We start from the raw sequence: 17,562 nt of genomic DNA on the forward strand, positions 1-17,562 counted from the left end.
GCAGATCATTGAAACAGACTTGCTGGTTGGTGAAGAACATTGATGGTGTTTTCAACTGCTCTTGCCAAACGACTTTGTAGACAACCAAAATAACCCACTGTGACCCACCTCACAACACATTTAACCCATGATGGGTTACATAAGCCACTGTGCAGACTGTGGGTTATCAGAGTGGGTTATTTTGGCCAAATAAGCCATCGAAGGTTAAAAACAACTCAACACATGAGACAGTAACCCATGGTGGGTTAAATAAGCCATCATGGCCTATTAAAACTATCAGGGCTTATCATGACGTCCGAACCCATTGTGTCTATGCTTCTGGTCTCAGGTGAAAAATGAGTAGAATCAGAAGTTCTTTTACTCTAGGTATAGGCAACTATCTACCTTTTGGGCCATGGCCAGATCTCAACACTTTCACCATTCTGTGTAGAGAGGACAGCACTTGTCTTAATTTAAAATGGTGAGAAAAATTACATTCCTTAAAGATTGCACTATTTCTTATTCTGACTTGTGGTACTTTGTGGTTTTAGTGTTATAATGGTATTTTTATTCATTCTTGTGTGTTAAGTGATGTGAACATTTCTGAGTAAAACTAATGTTGAAGCTAAGAAAGCCTAGAGCCAATGGTTTTGATTTTCTCTGGAACTAAGGAAGACAGCACTATAGAAGGCCTCTCCAATTGTTCCCCTTTATTAACTATTAAAAGAGGGTGATGATTCTGAAAATAATTTTCTATATTTCTGGCAGAAGAACGTTTGCTTCTTAACCTCCTGTGCTTTCCCTTAGAAATATCTATTACAACTTCTTCATTTTCCTTGTATTGCTATTTAATGTGGAATTTTGCATAGTAGGCTATGAATTCATATACTATGTTTTGTCTGCTATCAACAGAACAATAGTTATATACTAACTTAAACTGCATTCTTGTTAAAGGCAGTGAAAATAAAATCTAATTCTTACATCCCAGCCTAGAAGATAAGTCTGCTTGCAGGTGAAATAAACTATTAAGTTTGAATTCCTTTTGGAAACTTATCCAACGGGTAGCTACTAATGTTGTATTTGCACATAATCCTAAACTGAGGTCAGCAACCTGTTGTCCTTCAGATGTTTTGGACTAGAATTCCCATAAACCCTCAGGGATTATGAAAGTTGTAATCCAAAACATCTGTAGTGTACGGTTAAGGTTTGAATAAGCCAGAGTCATTCTTTCAGATGAGCAAAGTAATAATGGCTTGTTTGGCCAAATCCTAGTTTGTTTTCCCTCTGTCTCTTCTACAAGTAACCAGAAGTTATTCTAACTGCCCTGGTAGGGGTGTGTGTGTGTGTGTGTGTGTGTGTGTGTGTGTAGGACAGGTGTTGTGTGTTTTTGGATGTGTACTTATGGGGTTCTTTGTGGGTTTATCCCGTTTGTGGTTGTTTTTGTTTTGGAATATGTTTTGCCTTTCTTCTGGGATTGTCATTTTGTGGGGTCATGTTTGTGGGGATTTGGGGTTTTCTATGGGATGTGTTGTAGGTATTTGGGGGCCCTGTGGGTTCTTTGTGTGGTGTGGATTTTGCTGGTGTGCGTTTTTTCTGAGCATTGCCAGGAAGAATGAAGAGGGATGAGGAGTTTGGAGTGGGGAGAGCAATCAAGAGTTGTTTATTCTGAGAAATGTATCTTTTTTTTAACTGTTCTTGTTTTGCACCTCTGTGTATTGGTGAAAGGCATGAGCACGAAATAAACCAGGGATAAGCTAGGATCTGGGATTCGGACATAATGACAAATCATGTTTTAAAGCAAGCCAGGATTTGTAAACCAACTTCAAACCATGGTTTAAAATTGGGTTTTATTGACAAAAAATTAGCCATATTCAAACATTCAAACAAACCATTAGGCTAAATAGATCCTAGCGTAGCATTATGTGTGAATCAGGCATAGCTTGGTATTCTTGGAAATCCTGTGCTTGTCTAATGGAAGGTTTGAGGACATTAGAAATTTTGAAAATGAGCTTTTCTCACCTTTCTATTTGACAACGCTTGCACTTGCAGCCCAGCACATCTGGAAAGAATCAGTTTGGGGAATGTTGATGTAGTATTCTTGGGAGGAGAGGTTAATTCTGATCTAAATTTCTTTTAGTGAAATTATTTGGATACCTGATATTATCTGTAAAACAGCGCTATGAAGAACAAACCCAATCTGAAATTCTGACCAATTTGAACTATTTCCTGGAAGACAGAATTCAATAATACAATTTCATTTTAAATAAGAAATTGGTGTTAAACTGCAGCAAACTCAGGTAGTAGTCTAATAGGGTTTATACGTGTATTTTTTAAAAAGCCCTCAAGCTAAGCATGGAAATTGGCCATTCTGGAAAACTTGCTTTAACACTAAATATCCAAGATTTGTTTTAATATTAAATATTAAAGCATGTAAACTGGATCATGAATTAACATTTAAGCTTTACGTGCAATGTAATTCTTAGCACATTAGTATTATTTATTTAGATACTGTGGAAATAGCCTTCTCAAGAGTTAGCATTTTCTTAAAAATCTGTTTGCAATCCCAGATTGACATATTTATCCTAATTAATCCACCCCATCCCCAAGGCTATGATTTGAAAGGCTAGTTCACACATCACAGCAGCAAATGTTAAGTTAATTATCTCATGATTTGCCATTGCATGCACGATGCATGAGCTGCTTCCACTTTTTGTAAACAGCCTCTGTTCCATTTGATCAGAGGTGGTGAGCATAACATGTCCAACAACAAATGCATGGATTAACTGCTGGGTAGATTTTTTATTTAATTAATTATTATTGCATTTATATCCCACCATTTTTTCCTCCAATAAACCAAAGGCAGCTTACATCCTCCTCCTCCTCTCCATTTTATCCATTTTATGAGGTAGGTTGGGCTGAGAGTTTGTGACTGGCCCAAAGTCACCCAGTGGGTTTCCATGGCTAAGTGGGAACTAAAACCGAGATCTCTCGACTCCCAGTCCAACACCTTAGCCACTGCACCACACTGGCTCACATTAGCCCCTAAACATCCTAGCAGTGTGTCATGCTCACAGCCTCTGATCAGAGGTTGTTTACAGAAAGTGGAAGCAGTGCATGACCCCAGAAATTGTGGATTAAATAACCCAAAATTTGCCATTATGACATGCAAACCGGTTCTCTAAGATATTTAATACACAAGGGATTTGCATTAGCCTAGTGAATTTTTAGATAGGATTGGCATTTGATCAGTCAAACAACACATCAAACATTGACTATGTTTTAATGCAAAATGAATGCATTAGAATTGTAACGAGAACTGGGGAAATTATGCTAATTTATCTATTATGTTTATATTCCATCCTGTTTCTTCTTGCAAGGCAACTTCAAAACATATTTCTTCTCTAGCCCTCCCAGAAGCTTTACAGAAGCTCCTCCTGTCCCACAGCAAATTCAAGGGACTTGGTGTTAGGCTTGACTCCTGAGCCATTGTGACCTGTGTTGTTCTAATGAATGCACTGTGTGGGCCAGCTGACACTTAGCCATGACTTTTAGGTTATACGTAGGGTATAGGAGCAAGTCTCAAGCTCACCTATCTTCTACCATGTGAATAATCCGGTCCAAAAATGAAGCTGAGCTACTGGGTTGGGTACACTGGTGACGATTTATACAATAGTGATAATAGTAATAGCAATAGAATTTTTTTTTAAAAAAAATCTTTCTAGTTAAAACATAGTATATTAAAAACAATGGAAACAATTACACGATATATATCGGATCAATAAAAACACAATATTGTAATAATTAAAAATTACCTTTACCTACTAATACTTTACTAATATCAAACGTGTTTCGACCTGTGGTCTTCAGTGGTAAAATGAGCATTTACAATTATACAAACATATATCAACAATACATACAACACAAATAACAATAGGGACTGCAGTGTTAAAACCAGTTTAAGACTCTTGCCAATCCATCCTCTATGTAGCTTTACAGAACCATACATTTTATAAAACATATAACTGTAAGGGGGCCAAGGGCTCCACCAAGAAGGATTGCTTTTCAGTTTGGCAAGGAACTGCAATATTCATACGAATGCCAAATAGTATTAAAATAGCTCAGGATGCTGCCCAAATAGTAACTGTCTAGCTATCGGGTCCAAAACCTTTGGTTAGCGGAGCCAGAAAGTCATCCGTAACTTCCCTTTCCCTTGTCACTAATTTCATGCTGCATGTTCATGCAAAATCAGGGACAATCCCTAGTCTACACACCCATACACCATATTTTAGTGTGTAACAGAAAAGGAGGTCAGGGCTATGCTAGTTTGGCTGCTGCATACTCAAGCTGTTCTAGGCCCCACGGTAGTGCAGCAGCCAAGCAACCATTAGCCTTCCTTCCAACCTTGGAGCTGGGGAGTGGGTGAGGATTGCTGTACCACTGCCGAGATGACCCCTGCCCACATCTGGAGATTCAATATTGGTAGGAAGATAGAGGCTTCCTACCAATGGAGAGCGGTGGCAGCAATTCTGACCCCTCTTGTCAAGCGACTGACCAAAATAACTCACTGTGACTGCCACACAACACAATAACCCACGATGGGTTAAATAACTCACTCTGCAGACTGTAGGCCAGGTAAATCATTGGGGGTTAAAACTCTGGCAGATGACACGATAACCATCAAGGCTTATTTAACCCATCATGGCTTATGATGTCAGAACTCAGTCATAAACTTATTTAAGCATTGCTAAAATAAACCAGTTAAGACTTCTTCACTAAATAATAAAAAATACGACATATCAGAAGTTTTTTTTTCCTGATACAATATTTTGTATGATAAGATATTCATAAGATTGCATAGTACAGAATGATTAGCTCTGATTTACTGCTCTCTGGTTCATTAACTGGAGGTATATAAAAGGCTGTACTTGTTTTATTCTAAACCTGGGTTCTCAGTATCAGTTTGAAAGGGGTGAAGAGATTCAACATTAAGTGTGAATGAGTACAGAAAGAGAGACATTATTACTTTGAGATACAAAGACCTAGCCCAAGCTTCATAAAACCCAAGTGTCAGGACCATGGACAAACTACTTCAAGCCCTTCATTTCTGGCTTTTATTAAGTTAGAGTTCCCTATTATGAACCTCTCTTATTCTGTTTGATTAATTGGCATTAATTCCTGGTTTGGGTGTAAAGGGGAATTCTGGCTTAATACAAGCTGGTAATGAAGATCCAGAGGGAAGGGGAGGTGTAAGGACCTCTCCCCTGAGCGATAGTCTGAACCAGTCCTAAAAGTGTGTATTTGTTAATATGGATTAGTGTCTTATGCTATCATACTTGTAGCCTGACCTATTATACCCAAAATGATTTAAAAAACAAAATGGCAGCACCTGTTTGTTGATTTTTCTTCTGTTCTTATTTACATCCACCTAGAATTGTGCTGTCTCTGTGAATGTGACTGCAAGTGTGGGCACAAGTTTGAGAGAATGAGGGTGCGTTCGGACAACACAACAATCAACCCTGTGGGCATAGTTCACTCCACGGTTGAGTATTAGCATGTCCCCATCCCGGGAAGTGTGTAGGGACCTGCCAGTCACAATGCCCCACTCAGGGGCGGCACAGTCGGCTGCTTCCCAAGTGCTTCCCAGGATGGGATTATTTCCCATGCCCATAGAGCCCTGCGGCAGGGGTTTCTGCCACTCTTGCTTCGCAACTCTGTAGGCATGGGAAATAATCAACGAAGCCTGCCACACAACACAGTAATCAGCGGTTGTGCAGATAATCAACTCTGTACACCATTGATTATTTGCATTAGTTATTTCAGGGAAATAACCAACCGTGGCGTGGTTTCCCCTGACAGATGACACAATAGTCAACTGTGGACTATTTAGTCTACCGTGGACTATTTAGTCAACTGTGGACTATCGCGTTGTCCGAACCCAGGCAGTGTTCAAAATATAATATGTTGAGAGAGTTTTTGCTTAAACACCTAGAAAATAAAGTGACTGTGAAATGACAAAGGTTTCCTATGTGAGTTTATATATTCATAGATATCAGGATCCATACTGACCCTCCTTTACTTGAGCTGTTTAAAGTCCCCCCATCAAATGTACTTTCCACTTTTTTCAAAAGTAGCACTGTTTCCAACATCTTGTCACCTGTACTTTCTCCTTGAATATTTAGAATATTTTGAACGTCCTGTGGTATCAACCCAGTCCAGCCTTTTAATTTATATTAAAAGATGTAGTGCAATCTTTGTTAAAATAGCTGTACTGCATGATTTGCAGAGTCGATTATTCAACTTACTTTGTACTGGAAATGTTCAGGCATCTCTTTGGATTAAATATAAAATGTGTGATCTATGTAAAGTAGAAATGGATGACTGCACTGACCCAAAAGCATAAAAAGGAAGGGAAAAAGTCCCAATGCCAACCTCCAATTTTATATCTTCAAAGATGGTAACTTTTTATGAAAGAAGTGGGACTTTACATTCATTATAGTGATACTAATTACATACATTGGGGTGATAGTTTTTTTCTGTTAAAATTGGGTTGTATCCAACGTTAGTCCTACTTAGAGTAGACTCACAAAAATGACTGGGACTTAAGTTAGACTAACATTGAAAACAACCCGTTGGATAGAAGGGTGTAATCTCAAATATGTGATATTGTCCATGAAGCTTACTGCATGGCCTTAAGAAAGCTGATATCTATGTATAATGTATAGCACAGTGTTATGAATGTAAATGTGTTGTTTTGAAACACTCTTTGTGTATTAAGAAGTATATGAAATGATTTTTAAAATTAATATAGAAAGTTTAAGGAAGATATATTTTTCCAGATGTTTCTTCACTAGTCTTTAAATAACATTCTTTTTTCACTTTCCACTGATTTGTAGAAATAATACATTTGAATATTGCTGAAAAATATGGTGTAAAAATCTGTTGTGTCCACTTGTATTCATATTTTTTCTCTTCCATTTCCTCACCAGTGTCTAACACGCTAGCCTCTTGCTTCTTTTTCATCTTCGTTTCTTTTGTTGCTTGTGTTTTAATGTATATTGTGTTATATGGGATTGGTTAAAGAACTGTGACTGTATTTTATGTTTGTATCTACATTTTATTTTGCATGCTTAACGTGGCTTTGCCTGGATATTCTTTTTGGTAAGTTCTGAATTTTTAAAGCGTATTGTTTTCTGTAGTAAAATCTGTAAACTCTGCTATCACCTCTTTTCCCACCTCGAGAAATCTGTCCTTATTTTCATCATGCTGATTTGTGCTCATAAATGGTTTTGCTTTGGCTAATTACTTGTATAACCAATACTTTCTTAACAATTCCTAATTCTGTCTCTAGCGCTTCTATATAACAATTTGGTACTAATGCATACTAACCAGCTAGTAGCCAGTGCTTATTAGTGGGAATGTGTAGTTGCCAAATGTGGGGACAATCATTCGTGGCATGCATGGAAAGATTGCACCGGGCCCAATGGAGCCCTCCTTTCTCTCTCCTACTTCTTGACTCATGCACGTATGCAGGTGCACACAGACTACAATGGGAGCCTGGCTGGCTTCCTGCTCTCCTGTCTAGTCCTCCCTGTCCAGGCAGATCCTGGTTTGGAGGGGGAGGTCTGGAAGGGGAAATAGAAAAGCGACCAGCGCTATAGTAGCTGTTTGTATCAATGGAAAGGAAGAGAGGACTCCATTGAGCTTATGTCCCATGGCTGACTTATTTTTAAATATCCAAACGTGAGGCTCTTGGTATTGGAGAAACCTACTAAGGTCATCGTAAGATTTATATGGAAAACCTGATTCAGCTGCTTCTTGCAATATGATTTCTTGGCTTTATTTAAATTATACATTTGTTTCCAAGAACTGTATAGTATATATGTGTGTTTTTAATTTACAGCAACAGCTTGCTCAGCTGCAGAAAGAGAAATCAGAGATTCTGAAGAATCTGGCATTGTATTACTTCACATTTGTTGATGTTATGGAATTTAAGGTAAGACACCCTAAGTACAGATCAGCTGATCTTGCAGGGTTGATCGGTTGTCACAAAAAGTTCCTGAAGTACAGATTTAACTATTTATTGCAAATCTTGTATTTTTCAAAATTTAGCACTTCCTAACTTAAGTTAATTGATACATGATGTATCTACGTAATTTTGTACAATTTGTATTGATCTTATTACTTTTTTCAAATTTGGAAAAAAGTCCAATAAACCTTCTGAAATGCAATGAGATTTTTCTTTTCTTGTTTTGTTTCAAAGGACCATGTCTGTGAACTGCTGAACACTATTGACGTTTGTCAAGTTTTCTTCGATATTGTAAGTCTGTGAAGGTTTAAAAATGTTTAATTGCATGATTAAGGCTGAAATCCTAAACACACTTAGTAGGGGAAAAGTATCTAAAGGCCTGGGAGATTATTATTTTTTAACCAAAAGCCAACGGTGTCAGGTGAGAGTTCAAACCACAGAGAGGAACTTATCCACCTCACTTCTAACAGCAGTGGAACCTGAAGAAGGGTTAATTAGATCTTAATTAACATGCAAGTTCATGTGAGAGTAAGTGGCCCCCAGATTACCCAGATCCTAAACAGTTTAGGTAGCCTTTCCCTACCTGAATCCCTGTTTTAACCTACTACAGTCAGTAGATGTTTTAAGTGCTGGTGGGAGTTATAAGTCAAAATATCTGGACGGACCAAAGTTAGTGGTTTACTGCTTCTTGAATTGATAGCAGTTGTAATTGTGTTTAATGCTAGTCCTGATCTAATCTCTAATTGCAATGAAGGTAGGAAGGGAACAAATATTCCTGAAGCTACTCACAATTTATTAACTGTAATTAGGAGTTTAGGCATATGTTGCATATGTGCTATTCCCAATTTAGTATTTGGAAATAACTGAACAGACAATTTGGGCTGCAACATTGCACTTACCTGAGAGTAAGCCCCATTGAATTCAGTAGGTCGTACCTTTGTGTAAGCATGCATAAGATTGTGGTGTTAACAAGAAAATGTATAAGACGTTATTTAGAACATAGTACAGTGTACATAATATGAAGACCCTTTAAGATGGTTCCATACATTTAAAATGTGCTAATAGACCTCTTAACTTGCATAACATATTTCAAATGCATATAAAATGTATGTAGGATTAACATATTAGATGATATCAATAATCTGTTAGAATGATTGTGTGATCAGTTAGTTGATATCATTAAAATGCTATAGAAAATATTCACAATATAAGCTCTTTATGTTTAATTTCTAGACTGTAAACTTTGATTTAACAAAAAACTACCTAGATTTAATCATAACCTACACAACACTAATGATACTGCTGTCTCGGATTGAAGAACGGAAAGCCATCATAGGATTGTACAATTATGCGCATGAAATGACACATGGAGCAAGGTAAAATGAATTATACATTAGAAACCCTTTGAAATTTGGGCCATGTTACAGAACATCTTTTTCTTAATCTCCTTTGTTGCTTTCTTTAGTGATAGGGAATACCCACGTCTTGGACAGATGATCGTGGATTATGAGAACCCTTTGAAGAAAATGATGGAGGAATTTGTGCCACATAGTAAAGTATGTGTTAACTTTTCTATTTTGCTGAAAGCCTGTGTGTGTGTGTGTGTGTGTGTGTCTACCTATCTCCAAGTTATGTGAATAATATTTGTTTAAATTATTTTTCCAGGAATTGCCAGTGTTAAAGGGTATACAAGGATTTGAAATTAGATTTACCAGATTCAAATTCATGTCTCTTTAATGCACGGTATAGCCTTTGGGGGGGGGGGGGTCTTTGCTGTTAAAATATTGTAATAAGAATTAGATAAAGGCAATGTAGCCAATGGCTTGGATCTACAGTACTTCTTCTGCTCATAGAAGGGGAAAGGCAGGCAATGTTAGCCAATTGCCCCAGCAACTTTCTATGCCGTTTCTCATGCTGTTCAGGAGGGTGCTTCAGCCCTCTTCAGCAATTATCAGGGGGATGAAGGCAGAAGGAGAAATTAAAATTGCTATCCCCCCTCCCTTTCCATGTAAAGTGTCCTTAAACAGAGGTCTGATCAAGGAAAAATGTAATTTGCCCTAACTGGTGTCTGAGAGTGTTCAGATGAACACATAGGGAGAAGAAGCCATCAAGGCTTTCCCCCTTGCCCTGTGCGCGTGACAGCCATTTGCATAATTCCTCATGATGCAGCGCGAATTGGCATGTCATCCGTGCCTAGTGTGGGGTGCAGTGGGGGTAGCTTCGTACCCACCCTACGACCCCTACTGCAAGTTGTGCTTGAGAGTACTATGATAAATAACTATGCAGATTAGAAAAATAGTATCTGTGCTTAATTTCCTATTGTTTGAAAACAATGCATTTCTACTTATATTAGTGTTCTATTGTGTTCTAGGCTCTTTCAGATGCCCTAATATCACTCCAGATGGTTTATCCTCGACGAAATCTCTCAGCTGACCAGTGGAGAAATGCACAGCTCTTGAGCCTCATTAGTGCTCCCAGCACGATGCTTAATCCTGCACAGTCAGACACAGTATGACACTTTCCTTTCAGTTAATTTGAGACCCCTGGAAATGCTCCCCTGAGGGTTGGGAGTCCCTGCTGAATGGAGTAAGTGGGCTGTGGCGGGGTAGGTGGGTGCATTTTGAAGTAGAAGTGGGGAGAAAATGCCTCTGTATGATTCTCCGCCATCTTCTCTTTCTCAGCCCACTAATACCACAGCACACCTTTCTCATTCAGCAGGGGCTCCTGACTATTGGTATAGCATTTTCAGGACTCTGGGGTCTGGCAGGAATAGGGGGAGGCAGGACAGTCAGCTTTCAGCAGTCCCATTAGCCTCTGTGTCCAATCTAAAGTTTCTGCATTGCTTGAAAACTAAACATGCTAAATTCAAAGATTTTCAGGACACTAAGTTATGTATAATTTTGCTTGTCCAGTTCAGTTTGTTCAGTGGACCAGAGATATATTTTATTTTGCTTTAAATGATTCCCTATGCTTTTGTAAACATACAAGGCAAGTAAGTTATATTTTAAGTTTATTTTGCATGAAGGCTTTAATGTTAACTTGAAGCCAGTTCTCACTTAAGGTAGCCTCTATTTGAGCATTTTAGGAACATAAGGGTTCACAGTAGGACAGCACTTCTGCGTGGAAGCTATGGCTGCAGCAATTTGCAAAATTGTGGTGATTGGGTCACTTCAGTCTCCCAAGCTGCTTACATAGGAACCATTGTAAGTGTGAATCAATTCTTGGTTAAATGTAGTTTAACCAGAATGGGCAACAAGCAGATTTCAAATAGTTTTTTAAGATCTTTCCAATTTTATGGCAGGAGTACTTTCTGTCTGCTAGAGCATAGCACAGATTGTATATTTCTTTGTGGAACCAGAAAGCTACACCAGAAGGTTACAACTAAGTTATCCTGGCTCCCTGATTTCTAACTGCTTCAGTTGTGTCCTGCATTTTAACCATACCATTTCAGGGTGTACCCATACTAGGGATCTGCAACAGTTGATATCTTTAGAACAGACATGGCCATGCCTAGAAAGTCCACTTTAAACCCTTCTGTAGACCTGAAAGCTGCATATTGCCTTCTGCTAAAATAATGTTTTCATGTTAGAAAAATTGTAGCTGATGTTAAGAATGGCATTGTAGATTATTTCATCAGTCTTGTTTATGCTGTATTAACAAGGTTGCTATGTTGCATTTTTTACAAACAGATGCCATGTGAATACCTCTCTCTGGATGCAATGGAGAAATGGATCATCTGTAAGTTTAAATCTTCTACTAAAGTTCTTGCAATTTCCCCCTAGCTGTTCCATGTGTAATGGGCTCACAAAGCCAGTGCAGATGTAACAGTGACCTGGTCAGACAACATGTTAAGCCATGGTTAGTCCGCTAGCTCTTTTGCACAAATGGTTAGTGAGCATGTATAAACCGTGGTTACGTAGCCACCATAGTTAGGAATAGTTCACATGACTCGTTAAGTCATGGTTCACACATCACACAACCCCATAATGTTTAGCTCAAATGCTTAACCACTGTGGCTTAGAGTGTCATCTTAACAGGGTCATAGTCTGTCCCTTCACTGTAGTTAAGGGAGTGGGAACATTCATTATATCCTCCTGGGCTCAGTCCTCATGTGCAAATTTCCCTTATGACTTTCACTATGACTATTGTTGATTATGTTGATTAGCATCAGTATAATCATGATGTGTGTTCAACTATTTTTAAATCCAAAGATAAAGTTCTCAACCTTATTGACAAATTGAAAGCTAATAAATCACCGAGCCTAGATGGCAGCCATCCTAGAGTTCTCAAAGAACTCAAATATGAAATTGCGGATCTTCTAACTAAAATATGCAACATGTCCCTAAGCTCAGCCTCTGTACCAGAGGACTGGAAGATGGCCAATGTAATACCAATTTTTAAAAAAGGATCCAGGGCGGACCCGGGAAATTATTAGACGGTTAGCTTGACATCTGTTCCAGGTAAATTGGTTGGAAGCATTATTAAAGACAAAATTAGTAAGTATATAGAAGGGCATGTCCTGCTGAGAAGAATCAACACAGCTTCTGCAAAGGCAAGTCCTGTCTCACTAATCCTCTAGAATTCTTTGAGAGTGTCAATAAACATGTAGACAGGAGTGATCCAGTGGACATTGTTTACTTGGACTTCCAAAAGGCTTCTGATAAAGTCCCCAACCAAAGACTCCTGAACAAACTTAGTCATGGAATAAGAGGAAAGGTTCTCTTATGGATCAGTAACTAATTAAAGAACAGAAATGGTAAATGGTAAATTCTCCCAATGGAGGGAAGTAAACAGAGGAGTCCCACAGAGATCGATATTGGAACCAATTCTTTTCAACTTATTCATAAATAATCTGGAATTAGGAGTGAGTGGTGAAGTGACCAAGTTTGCCGATGACACCAAATTATTTGAAGTTGTTAAAACACAAAGGGATTGTGAAGAGCTCAAAATGGATGTCTCCAAGCTAGGAGAGTGGGCATCCACATGGCAGATGCAGTTCAATGTAAGCAAGTGTAAAGTTATACATGTTGGGGCAAAAAAGAAGAAGTTCCAAATATAACCTGATGGGAACTGAGCTAGCGGTAACCGAACAAGAAAGAGATCTTGGGATTGTGGTGGACAGCTCGATGAAAATGTCAACACAGTGTGTGGCTGCTGTAAAGAAGGCAAACTCTGTATTAGGCATTATAAGAAAAGGAATTGAGAAAAAAACTGCCAGTATCATACTGACTTTATACAAATCTATGGTGTGACCACACTTAGAATTCTGTGTACAGTTCTTGTCACCACACCTAAAAAAAGATATTGAGCTGGGAAAAGTGCAGAAAACAACAAATAAAATGATTAAGGGGCTGGAGCATTTCCCCTATGACAGAAGGTTAGAACAGCTGGGATTGTTTAGCTTGGAAAAAAAGGAGGCTAAGGGGAGACATGATAAAGGTGTACAAAATTATGCAGGGTGTGGAGAATGTGGATAGGGAGACATTTTTCTCCCTCTCTCAAAATGCTAGAACCCGGGGCCATTCCATGAAGCTGATTGGTGGGTGATCCAGGACAAATAAAAGGAAGTACTACTTCACACAGCACATAGTTAAACTATGGAATCCACTACCACAAGATGTAGTGATGGCCACCAATTTGGATGGCTTTAAAAGGGCGTTGGATGAATTCCTCGAGGAGAAGGCTATCAATGGCTACTAGCCTTTATCGTTATGTGCTGCCTCCAGTATCTGTGTGCACCAGTTGCTGGGGAACATGGATGGAAGTGTGCTGTTGTACGATGTCCTGCTTTGTTGGTCCCTGGCCGATGGCTGGTTGGTCACTGTGTGAACAGAGTGCTGGACTAGATGGACCCTCAGTCTGATCCAGCAGGGCACTTCTTAACTTGAGAGCAATAACAATATTTAACATTGATGTGGTCATAACAAGGTGAATTCTTAAGGCTGGCAGAGGGAGGTGGAGCAGACTCGTTTAAGGGAGAGAGGCTGAGAGCTATTTTGATCCCTTTACCTAGTTAAAGGAATGGCAGTGTTAAAGTTGTGCATGTGAAAGTTATCAACTGTTGAAACTTGTACAGTGATGATCCAAAGTTAAGCACTTTAAAAGTCCTGTTGATATCAATTGATGTACTTACATTGCTGTCACTGAAGTCAATGAGACTTTAAACTGCTTCACTTTGGCCAGGGCATATCTAATGCGTGTGGGTTTGTTTATTTTTTTGAATGGCCAGTTGAAGAGTATTTGTACATTATGTAGAAATTAATTTTGCAGAAGGAATAGAAGCTGGTACAATAGAAAAGGATGTACTACTTATGAATGCAGTGCACCCATTTATTTACATAAATAGGGTTTTGCTATCACTTTCAGAAGACAGGACTTGAGCCTCCCTTTTTAAAAATGTATCTGATAATGTTAAGGTCTTTCAAATTAAATCCCATCATACATTTGCTATATTAAGCATTTTTTTTTCCTAAACTGATAATTTTAAGGTGGACAGATACGTTAAGACAAGAGCAAAGAGGTTGAAGACTCACCTGTTGGCTGCAGTGAAATTTATGTATAACTTGATGTTTGGGGATTAATGAAACTAGTTTCTAGATAGAATACAATATATTACAATCCTAATGATCCGTCTTAATTTTTTTAATTATATATTTGCTTTCTGTTTTTTCATTCCTAAGTTGGATTTATTTTGTGCCATGGAATTCTGAATAGTGATGCCACAGCTTTGACCCTTTGGAAGCTTGCCCTTCAAAGCAGCTCTTGCTTGGCTCTGTTTCGGGATGAAGTTTTCCATATTCACAAAGCTGCAGAAGATCTATTTGTAAATATAAGAGGGTATGCTTTTTTAATTTTGTTTTTAAAATATGAACTGGATTCTATTGCGCCCAATTTTTTGTAGCTGTGTTGCATGACAAGTAACAGATGACTGAACAAGAGAAATCTTGGAGAAGTCAATGCTATCTGGGGTTAAGAGATTGGGAGCAGCAGCAGCATTGCATATGCCCTTCCCCTGCCTTTTCCTCCATTTCTTCAATTATGTTAGAGTTAGACCATCGTGAAACCTGGTTAAATTGAAACCAAAGGGGATTCCTAAACTCAGTTCCAGAACTTAAGTTTAATCAGGGTTCTAAAGCAGGAGTTTTCACAAATCCATTTTAACCAATCAACAGGTTGCACATACTGATGAAACCAGGTGGAGGGTAATACAAGACAATGAGCATACGAATGGGAATAATGAGTGAGTGGGGAGTGAATCTTTGTCTTTATCCCTCAACTCCAGATAGCATTGCATCTTCCCAAGACTCTAGAAGCTTGTTTCAACTTTAATGTGCTGGTTTAGGTTGTTGTTTTCTTTGAATTTAAGATATTTGCAGGATCCCTAGATTTGCATGTTACATTATTACATTATCAAGTTGTAGGATCCAGTTAACTGTCAAGGTATGTAAAGCCCTATTTTACTAGTTAAATCCCAAGAGGAGTTCAGTCCCCCAGAATGTTTTTGAGCTGTGTTCTCAAAGAACATCCTCTTCTCTCCCAGTGGCAAAATGCTTTTGAAATTGAGATGAATACTTTAATATAACTCAAGAGGCCTTGGGCATAAATAAAGGAATTTTGGGGTCTTGGCCATTATTTGTGGATGAGTGGCCTTTGGCAAGCCAGGAAAGTAATTGTCTGGTAATTGCTAGATACAGTACACTGGATTGCTGAAAAGCAAAATCAGTATGTGGAGCAGGAAGCAGAGCACCATAATAATAGCAGACACAGCTTGGAACTGCTTAAAACTTTATATCTGGACAACAGTAAACTCAGGTAAACAGTTAACAGTAAACAATAAACTCAGGCTTTTACTGTTGGATGCCTCCCAACTTTTCCAACGATGCTGAGATCCTCATTCACTTCTTCATAAGTCTAAAATGTCAGTTGATCTAAATACAGTGCCTTTAGAAAGCCTTTATCCCTGAGTAGTTTACGTAAAGGAAAGTTGCATTCAGTTGTAGAGGGAAGGTCTTCATCCTTAGTATATTTATGCATTATATTTACACTTATAGATATAACAAACGGATTAATGACATAAGAGAGTGCAAGGAAGCTGCTGTATCACATGCGTAAGTATACTATCAAATAACTTCTACAAAATACTGCTGATTACATATTTCAGTATTAAACCAAATTCTACAAAGGTGTCAATGTTAAGACACTATGGCTTAGAATTAATGATTCCAGTTCACAAACAGAACGTGCTTCTGTTCAGGTCATGGGGAGGGCTGCTGATTTCTCTCCCCCCTCCAATCCACAGCTCACACACATTCTTGAGAAGCTGCTTTGCAGTTCCTCCATCTCTCTGGAGCTGATATTTGGGGGAGGATTATTGGCAGTTCTGCTTCCTCAAACTAGATCTTTGGGCCTAAGCCTACATGTTGTACCATGAATCCCACTATGTGCTGCTTTACATAGTTTGTCAGTTCTTGGATAGTGTTCATACATATTTGAGAACAGTAAGATGCAAAAATAGATTTTGGGAAATTCTGTTAGAAAGCCATATCATGCCTCTCTTCAGGTTGCTGTAGACATTGCCATAAAATGAAGTTGGTCTATATAAAAATGTTGAAATTAAAGTGGATTTTTGTTTTGTTTCTCTTTCTACTGGAAATATAACAATAGCTTTACAAGTGTATCAACCCTTGATTCCGAGGAACAATATGAATTAACTACAGTTTGTGCTTTTGAAAAAACATTTTTATATGGCTATGGATTGCCACCGACCTCAGCACAGTTTGGCACGATCTTTGAAGTATAGTATATGGGTGATTGACCATAGTATTTTGTTCTCAAAACAGTGGCTCAATGCACAGAGAAAGGCGCAAGTTTTTACGGTCTGCACTGAAAGAGCTAGCTACTGTCCTGTCAGATCAGCCGGGGTTGTTGGGTCCCAAGGTAAATATGCAACACTTAAAAATGGGAATTTCTAACACTGTCCTCCAAAAATTATTTCTTACATGGGCACAATCAATCTATGTAGTTCTATTCCATTTGCTTTATGCATATAACTTCTGTGTAAGGAGAAACCTTTTAATGTGCTTTTTTTCCAGGCACTTTTTGTATTTATGGCATTATCCTTTGCTCGTGATGAAATTATTTGGCTTCTTCGACACGCAGATAACATGCCTAAGAAGAGTGCAGATGATTTCATTGATAAGTACGTTAACATCTAGTATAGTTTTTTTTGGTCAGATTGTTTGCTTCATGTGGAAGTACATACTTCTCAAGCACCGTGATTCTGTGCAATACTTCTGGTTTCTTCTTGTGGTACATTGTGGATTGTATTGTGGATTGTATTGATATGTGGAGGATCCTTCCTTGGTGTCTAGGTGTGGACTTGATTTCCTTCATTCCTCAATATAGTAAAGGAAGGTTTCTCTCAAGCTCAACAGGTGGGGGATGGAAGACCTTTGTGAAAATGGCATTTCATTGAAAAATATTTGTGTGTGTGCAGTGAATGCAAGCTATACAGCTCAGAGTAATGTGCCAGAATTCATATTGGCATTTTGATTTGA

The 17,562-nt window shown here is 38.4% G+C and overlaps 1 protein-coding gene across 4 annotated transcripts in view; it reads left to right on the top strand.

Moving 5' to 3' along the window:
- The window catches only part of NCKAP1 (NCK associated protein 1), a 60,599-nt gene that overhangs the window by 17,847 nt on the left and 25,190 nt on the right, over positions 1-17,562 (top strand). For 2 of the 4 annotated variants that reach the window (XM_063116289.1, XM_063116291.1), the window contains 10 exons: positions 7,880-7,972; positions 8,240-8,296; positions 9,239-9,381; positions 9,471-9,561; positions 10,377-10,514; positions 11,695-11,743; positions 14,686-14,842; positions 16,057-16,113; positions 16,846-16,942; positions 17,098-17,204. In XM_063116289.1, coding sequence (XP_062972359.1) covers positions 7,880-7,972; positions 8,240-8,296; positions 9,239-9,381; positions 9,471-9,561; positions 10,377-10,514; positions 11,695-11,743; positions 14,686-14,842; positions 16,057-16,113; positions 16,846-16,942; positions 17,098-17,204 — 989 coding nt within the window. The remainder of the gene's footprint in view (positions 1-7,879; positions 7,973-8,239; positions 8,297-9,238; positions 9,382-9,470; positions 9,562-10,376; positions 10,515-11,694; positions 11,744-14,685; positions 14,843-16,056; positions 16,114-16,845; positions 16,943-17,097; positions 17,205-17,562) is intronic. The other 2 variants (XM_063116290.1, XM_063116292.1) reach the window with 1 other exon arrangement.

This window comes from Elgaria multicarinata, chromosome 2 (assembly GCF_023053635.1).
Source record: "Elgaria multicarinata webbii isolate HBS135686 ecotype San Diego chromosome 2, rElgMul1.1.pri, whole genome shotgun sequence".
NCBI classification, from domain to species: domain Eukaryota; kingdom Metazoa; phylum Chordata; class Lepidosauria; order Squamata; family Anguidae; genus Elgaria; species Elgaria multicarinata.